Here is an 8,688-nt window from a genome sequence, read left to right as displayed (position 1 = left end):
CACACACACACACACACACACACACACACACACACACACACACACACTGAATCTCTCAGGTCAAGGTCAGTGGTCCTTACTCTAAAAGATCCAGATGGGTGATGCATTAACTCTCAGAGGCTTATTCGCTGTGGCCATGAAAGCACCATATAGACATACTAATGCCATAGTCAAAATTAAATTGCTTACAGTAGCTGTGCCAGGATTGAAATGATCTGCAGAAAAATGGTCCTATTGTTCCTACAGGGCACTCCCAGGATACATTTGTTGCATAGTTTACTTTGTCTGTCTTTCAAATCAGACAATTAAGAATCACATTAAAAGCTGTGAGCTCTAATGATTCATTACATCTGTCTGCTCAATAACGTGTTTATTATTCATTCTCACCACTTTGACGCGTTGACAACATTATGATTCAATGTAAAGCATTGGTGATGTCACTGCGCAGCCACCAGTTGTATATAACTTTGTGTTGTCACTGCAAGACTGCAAGAACTGCAACAGTACAACAAGTTTAAATCACAAAAACAACTAAATGGTAAGCAAAACTAAGTATTAAATATCAAAATAAGCGTGGGGACAACAAAACAAAATATTGCATTAAAAATTAAAGATTTCCTGGAGCAATAAAAAACAAAAAACTTTTTTTTTCATTTAATTCATGTCACTGAAAAACAATGTTTTTCATTCTCTCAGTGCCATCTTGTGTGCATGGTAGTGAATTGCAGTGACAATATCAGAGTGTAGCAATACTGAGGTACAACAGATAGTGTCGCCCTTGGACCATGCCAGGGCTAAACACTTGATGACCTAAGATATGGGCAACACAAAGTAACTGCAGGAACAAGGTAGAGAGTGAATATAAAAAGAAATAGACTGTGTGCTGCAGGGCCTCCCTCAAAGGTTAAACTAGGTTTTTGTCAAAGGGTTTATTTTCAGCCTGGTGTAATGTCATCTCTTTTGATGTGGTGAGTAGTATCAGACTGGAATACATGAATATACCATAATTGATGTAAGCTAATGTAGAGAAAAGAGTGGAAACTTATATTGCTGGTTTTGTGGCCCTTTCCTATATCCATATAGTTGATATTAAGTCAATTCATTCTTAAAATAATAACTTTTCAATCAATGAATTCTTTAAATATAAAGAATTAACCGTGGTCAACGACAATGGATGAAGTTTTCCATTTATTTTATTTTCGTCAATGAGCATTGTCCCTAACACGTAAATTACTTTAACATGCTCCCGAGGCCATATGCGGATGCATATCTTTGTTTTTTGTTTTTAACTTTTATATCCCATTACCCCCCCAAGTGTGTGAGTGGGCCGGCTTAAGTCATTGTTTTGCAAAAGCTCCATTTTCTCCACGCATGGAAAGACCAAGGCATTTTAACATGTATCCACTCTGGATGGAGTAATGGAAAGGTTTCCTTTTCTGAATGAGAAAAACACCAGATTAGCAAGGACAGAGGGCTGAAACTGATTTAAAAAGATGTTTATTAAATGTTACCGGCTTAATATGGACTCTTAATATGGACTCGAAGCATGGTTATACGTATGTTGATCTTTTATAGACTGCCCACACAGTGCAGTTGCTCAACACAGCCACTCCCATTCCCCCTGGATCCTATTGTGAATGTGTGCAGTGAGCTGGCTCATTGGGCCCTCATGGTGAATGGCCAGCAGCCATTCACTCAGCATACAGAAGCTCATTAGAACTCTATAGACACACAATTGTGAGGCTCACATTAGAAACTTCCTCCTCTGAGGCACAGACACCGCACACAAAGTGCCAGTTTGCTGCTAAGCTAAGCGCATTGTCTTCCTGATTCATAGAGCTTGGCCCTCCATTCACGATATTAAGTTCGAGTGGTGGAATATCAATTGCGTGTGCAATGGGCCGGTATCTTTTTAAGAGCTTTAGTGGGGTTAAAAAAGAGAGAAAGGGGATCTCAGCCGGTCTACAGAGTGCTAGCTTTCAACAGGGCTTTTGTGAGGATTCTGAATGAAGGGACCACTGTTTTTTTTCCCTCCATTTCTAAAAAAGAGATGGACATCAAATAAATTCACATGAACTTGCTTCAGGGTGTTTCCAAGACCTACTGTTTAAGAATAGCCTAATTATACCTCCCTCTCCTGGAGCGCTCCTTTGGAATCTGGCTAATTACGAAGTGGTGAATCTTAATGATGATACGCTCTTAGCGATGCCTTTTAAAATGGACACAGAAGTCGTTTGAGATTGGTTCTACCTAAAGTGACGATGAACACAGAGAAATACAGGATTCTAACAGGAATAAATCATGTTTTCAGAAGCGTTGTTAGTTCTGAGGTGCTCATAACAGCTCTTACAATTGCTGCACATTCTTATTTGTTGCTGAAAGGCTAATTAAAGTGGGAAGAAAGTGAGGCCCGAAGAAAAAACTAAACAAATTTTCCCAACGTTATCACATAAAACATACCTTGACCACAATCAGTTTCCTTTCAAAGTGTAAAATAATACAGTTAATAAAAGCACAGAGAGCTGTGTGGTGTCCCCTTCTGTTTTCTCATATAAACAAATGACTCTCCACCAAACAAAAAGCCGTGGGGGACGATCACAGCCACTGGTCTATGTGGAGCCTGTTCACACACACTCACTACACAAAAGTAGATAGCGCACAGACTTCCTAACACTCATCATGTGACAGAGCGCTATGCCTTCTCCACCAGTCTAAGGAATAAAACCTCAAATTTGATTACAAGCAACCTTTGGCTCCCTGGCCGTCACACAATAGGCCGAGCTGTCTGGGCCAATTTCCATGCTCAGCATGAGGTATCTACACGCGCAGACCGGAGCTCCCTGCCACCCCACCCCCGACCAGTGTGGATATGCCTGTTTACTGTGCCTAAATTCCGGGTCTGTCGCCCCTCTTGTTGGACTTTCTATTCTAATGCTGAGGATCATTAGTTGCAGTGTGAAAGGTTACACAAGCCCCTCATTGGACGTGTTTGTACCTAAACATCCCGTCATGCATGTTTGTCTGTTTGTGTGACCAATATCTTTTTCTACAGTTGCAACCTTCAAATATGCAGCATATGCCCCCACAATACTGACAACTGGTACTGAATAAATATTTAAGTGATTGAGTCTGATGCCTGTGGAGCTGCATGGATCTCTCAATGCTGACCTAGACAGAATCCCACCAGGTATTAAACCGCTCTGTAAATGTCAAATAAAAGACTGAAGTTACCAAAGTGGAACACGTAACGGTTAGGAAGCTTGTCTTTAATCCTAAAACAGATGAGGCCAATGACCTGGTGTTTTTCAATGTGGTGCAATATTAAAATAACATTGTCATGTTGTATAAACATTGCTCTTTCAGACACAAAGTCAAAATGTCTTTGTGTCTTATGTGAAGCACAATTGCATCCACTTCTTTCTTTTTTTAGAAAATATTCATAACTTTCTTTTTAAAGATTTACGAATAACAGTAAAAGCAGAGTTTTAATGGAACTATTGCATACAATAAATAAAAAAAGCCCATCAAATTGATTGTGAAATTAAAATTTTATTTACAAAGACAATTCAGTCATCAATTAAGATAACATTTCTTAAGAAAAAAGAAGTTTTCCTTTCATGAGCTCCTTGCACTTTTGCTTATCTTTGAAGTGAAAATGACTTGTATTCAAATTTGATTGCATTACTTTGTCAACCCCGATTTATTCCCACTAAGGTGGTCTGTTTTTTTGGATCATTTTGCAATCAAGAAAACCCTCACTGAGCAATGTTTCTGAAATGAAACAGAAAAAAAAGAACATTGCAAATAAACTGCTCAGGGGTTTGAATGAGGCACAATGGGAGGCTGGAGAAAAGAGAAAACTATTTACTACTGGAGAAGACTGTTTGGTGCATGTTAAACTTTTGGCCAGCAGTTCATTGTCTCTGGTGTCTATCATTTAATAGGCTAGTTGACATAATGAATGAGCCAGACCCACCTTCTGCCACTCCAGAAAGGCCCCAGCCTTATCTGAATTGAGAAGCACATTGGAGCCTCTCAGCCAATCACGACACAGCCCTGTAGCAAAGTGCAGGCCCGAAAGAGGAAGAGCAGAGAACTTTTGTTTTCCTCAGAGTTTAATGAAGTTGGCCTGGTCACTCAAGAAGGGATTAAAGGAGAATTTAGTGTCACTGAGCTGTGACTGGTGAAGAGGGAACTCAAGTGTTCGGGTCACTGTGTGAACAGGATGGTCTCAGTTCAGAGCTGCACCAGGAGGAATATGGCTGGCTCTCCTCCTGCTTTTCCCGGCTTCGGGAACTCTGGAAAGAGTTTTCTTATTGACAATCTGCTGCAGTCACAGACGCCTTCAGCCCGTCCGGAATGGACGGCAGGTGGACACCTGAGACGAGCAGAACGTCCGAGGAGAACCTGGGGCTCTGAGCATGGAGCCTATCAAAGCCAGGCCCACAGTCCCCTGCAGGGGAAAGATTTAGGAGGACCACTTCTGCCGCACTCAGGTACACTGATTTTGTATGAAAGTAGAATAAATCAAAAAAAGATAAGATTATATTTGCATCTCAAGGAATTTAAATGTTTGAAGCTACAAAGTTACACTGTGTGACCTAAAGCCAGCAACGAGTATTTTATTTCTTCTTTATAACTCGTTATATTCATCTAAAGGATAAATATTGTTGTAATAAATTCTACATTTCTAGCCTGAAAATTATTCATTGGTCTGAAATTTTATTTATAGGTTATATTTAACTTTGTAAGAGATGTCACAGATAAGTGTGGCGTAAGTCACTGACACACTTGTATAAAATAATTTAATCAACAAAGATTATTTACCGCTGAAATGTTCCTGCTTTGACTTTGCAAATGTTCCCAGCACATGTTGCTGTGTAGCCTACTACCAAAGTAAAAAAAAAACATAAAGGCCTGTTTTATAACTTAAATTATCAACTATATTGTTAATTTAGGTCTGTGTAAGCCTTTTATATCTTGATAGGGAAGTCTCACTCACTAAAGTAAGAAGTTTGTGAAGACTACCTTTTGAAATGATGGGGTACTTCAAAATCTAACAATTGATGACGTAAAAACTAAATATATATTTTTTATTAAAAATTAGTAACAAATAACATTTTATAAGTTATATTTCAAATAGAAATGATAATGACTGCAAAGATAAGATTAATTAAACTAAATTTTAAAAAAAATGTAAAGCTGTGCAAACTTTACAATTATATGGAATTTCTAAATATGGCCCAATCATTTTTTAAGCAAACTAATTTTTCAAACAGAATTGATAAATACATATTATTCGAATGCATGGTTTTCAAATAAAATACATCTATCAAAACATTTAAATATAAAATAAAAATAAAATAAAAAGTCTGGATGCATCACTTAAAGCTTAGCACTGCTGTAGAAATATAGACAACAAAAATCTGACAAAGTAGGACTCCAAATGCCTCTCAGAAGATGGCGGTGTTCCAGGTTTATTATATCTGTCTCACCTGTTTAACACATGCCTATATCTGACCGTTCCTATCTCTCTCTGCAGGTGTACTGAGTAGTGTTTTCCTGCGGAGCCCGCAGTATCTGCTGGCATGCTGCGGTGGGTCCAGCCCCCCTCCTGTCTTCTCCAGTGAGTGTTTTATGCCTCATCAGCAATGCCTCAGCTACTCTCTAAGCATTAGCAGCAGGGTCTCCCATGCTTTCCACAGCTAATTACTGATGCAATGCCAAAGAGCTAATTCTCCGTTCAACTCTGCACGGCTCTATTCATAAACATTCACGGCTGTTTAGGATGGGGAAGAGGGGTGGGTTGCAAGGCTTTTCAGAGTCCCTGGGCCCCCTATTTTGTACTTCCAGATACACACTTTAACTAGCGCAAATATGCAGAGCAAATAAACATCTTGTCTTCTGTCATATTACGATTATTACCAGGTGTGAATTCCTACTTTTGAATAATGCTGATTGTTTCAAAGCGTACCACTCCCTCAGCATTAATAAGTTCAGTTTTCAATAGCTTCAAGTTTCATTTTCAAGCCGCAAGAAATTTGGAAACATCCATAAAACCTGTAATTGCGCCTCAAATTTTCCTCCAAACTGTGCTTGAACTGTTTCAGTTCATATAACTTGTGTAGAGTGCTAGTGCTGTATCACACTCAAATTAACAAGGACACGCAGCTGTCTTATTTTGGTACTATTCCACAGTAATTGGAAGTTATTAGTTTCTGCAATCTATGATGCTCGTCACAGGTCCCGGGAGTCCGCTTAGTAGGTTGACACTTTCCCACAGTGGCCAGCAACACAACAATGCCAAGTCTGGCCGTGACCAATTGGCACTTTCACTCCACCATCCACACGCGACCTCACTGCAATTTTTCACTGCAGCAATGAACTCCGCTAAGCACAAAAAGCTCGCCCATTTCTCTACAGAAGAGGGCTGGTCCAGGAACATCCCCCGGCCATTGTGTGGCTAAAGAGCTTGGTCCTCAAACCCCCCTCCTTTCTCCTGTCCTTCAACTCTCATTCCTACCCATTGGAGACTCCTTGACTAGGACATAAAGCATTCAATGAAAGTGACTTTTATAGACTTTTTCGAGCTCATCTTCTCATACAAACTGGCTTCATACCTGCAAGTGAAAAGATTTAGTGTTGGGCCACTGAACCATCGAGTAATGGCATTTCCATTGAACGGCTCTATTGTTGGTGTCCCGCAGGGCTCTATGGTTGGCCCACTAGGGTAGACACACACGTTGCCCAGGAATGACCTGGTAATCAGCTATTTAAGTGAAAGCTATTGAGTCCCAATAGAGAAGTGAGAAGCATGTCCAAACCTGTTATGTGCTCCCCAGAGGTGGTCTATGTGCAGATTTGTCGTACAGATTAAAAAGGCAACATTGAATAGATCCGATCAATTGTTCCACTTGACTTTTGTTGTGCCTGCACCTGTGAGTGAAGTAGCGTGGGATTGCTCCTCACAGTTCACCAAATCCCTTTTTTCTCAGTTGAAGTGGCTTTTTATTCTCTTTAGTCACCCCCAGTTTGTTAAATTGGACAAATAGAAAAAGAGAAATCAAAAGTGAGTGATAAAGCATGTGTGACAAAAAGTGGCATGGTCTAGGGTTGAAAAGGTAGGAAATGTGGGATGGTTGGTTAAGTGTGCATATTGATTGAGGAAAGAGTGGATTTTGTGCCATTTAAATCAAGATTGTCTACTTCATGAAACACTTGGGGAGCCAATAATGTGCTGTTTCATCTCAATTCAGTTCACACAGCCTCTGTATTCCCCTGGTCACTGCTTGTACCCCCGTTTCAATGAAGTTACACTTCATTTTCGACAGTCCACCAATGATAGCTACGAATCAATAACCCATATCTCACTGATGTTGATCTATAGTAGCTTGGGTCAACACACTGACATTAATATATGTTTTTTTTTTATGTTTCAGAGGGAGCAAATATTCGAATGTGGTCTGCTGATATAAGTCCTAGGTCACGCAGAGGGATCCTCAGGAGGGCTGTGTTCTCTGAAGAACAACGGAAAGAGCTGGAGAGAACTTTTCGGAGACAGAAATACATCAGCAAGACAGACCGGAACAAGCTGGCAGCTGATCTCAGTCTCAAGGAGTCACAGGTAATCAAGGAGGAATTGCGTATTTTTTACATTTTGCCTAATCTCTAATCCTAAAAGACCTTCAGCAGGAAGAAAAAACATCTGTGTACATCTTTAGCCATATTGATAACCGTTACAATTCTACCATTTACCATTCTCCTGACGCTTTAGGTAAAGATCTGGTTCCAGAACCGCCGAATGAAGTGGAGGAACTGTAAGGAAAAGGAAGTTCATAACACTCGCTCCCCAATGGATGAGCTCATGGCCCAAGGTCTTGCTCAGGAGGAGGAAGAACCATCGCAGAAACACTCCGACTCAAAGAATGAGAGATCACCCCCACAGAAGAGTGTCTGGGACACATGAGAGATAGTAATGAGTGGAAAGTAAACCAATGACTCTCAAATTCACAAAAAGCTGTAAAAAAAAAAAGGCTACTGGGAGGGTGTTAAAACTACGTGGATGGAAAACACGGTCTGTGAAGACTAACACTGATCATATTAACTCTTTAATGAATGTAATTGTCTTGTCCCATCATAATTATTATAAGGTTCAACTGGTGTGTCAATCATCTTATTCCGTTTCACTGGCTTCAGTAAGCAATTCATCGGTTATTACACTGAAAAGTCTTTCCAGGAAAAATGTCCACTGTAATTGTAATCACTTAAATGCACACACGAGTCACTTCATTTAATGCATTTACATGCCTGACTCTTGTATTGTATTGTTTTGGTCAGCTTTATAGTAATGCTCTGCTCAGAATCCAAATCATTTGGTATATTTTGTAAATATGTTCTTTTTTTTCATGATCATGAACACACAGATCAACTGTAAATAAAGTGTTTTAGTGAATCCTGATTTCCACATTGATTATTTCCATGTTATTGAACACACTACTATACACCATCTACCATTTCTATAAATATGTATAGCTCGTGTTCCCCTTTAACAAAAAGATCACCGGCAACAATGAAGGTTTACTTCATTCTTTTATTTATATTCAATGCTCAATGTTTAAAGACAAAAATATATATATATATATTACCTATAACAATAATACTGCCAGAGGCACGCACAATCCTCTACAG

The 8,688-nt window shown here is 39.6% G+C and overlaps 1 protein-coding gene across 1 annotated transcript; it reads left to right on the top strand.

Moving 5' to 3' along the window:
- The first annotated feature begins 4,225 nt into the window (after positions 1-4,225).
- Positions 4,226-8,126, top strand: dbx2 (developing brain homeobox 2). Its single transcript, XM_031857989.1, has 4 exons — positions 4,226-4,496; positions 5,543-5,626; positions 7,440-7,624; positions 7,775-8,126. The coding sequence occupies exons 1-4, from the start codon at positions 4,226-4,228 to the stop codon at positions 7,964-7,966; spliced, it is 732 nt and encodes a 243-aa protein (XP_031713849.1). The 3' UTR covers positions 7,967-8,126.
- The last annotated feature ends 562 nt before the right edge of the window (positions 8,127-8,688 follow it).

Source organism: Anarrhichthys ocellatus, unplaced genomic scaffold (genome assembly GCF_004355925.1).
Source record: "Anarrhichthys ocellatus isolate YVR2014 unplaced genomic scaffold, GSC_Weel_1.0 scaffold2, whole genome shotgun sequence".
NCBI lineage: Eukaryota > Metazoa > Chordata > Actinopteri > Perciformes > Anarhichadidae > Anarrhichthys > Anarrhichthys ocellatus.
Note: the sequence above shows the minus strand (reverse complement) of the source record. Positions and strands in the feature narration are given on the sequence as shown.

Bases quoted from the DNA above. Each gene is read 5' to 3' on its own strand.
- dbx2 (XM_031857989.1), top strand. From the start codon at position 4,226: ATGGTCTCAGTTCAGAGCTGCACCAGGAGGAATATGGCTGGCTCTCCT. The intron at 4,497-5,542 runs GTACACTGATTT...CTCTCTCTGCAG, and splicing joins ACCACTTCTGCCGCACTCAG to GTGTACTGAGTAGTGTTTTC. The intron at 7,625-7,774 runs GTAATCAAGGAG...CTGACGCTTTAG, and splicing joins TCAGTCTCAAGGAGTCACAG to GTAAAGATCTGGTTCCAGAA.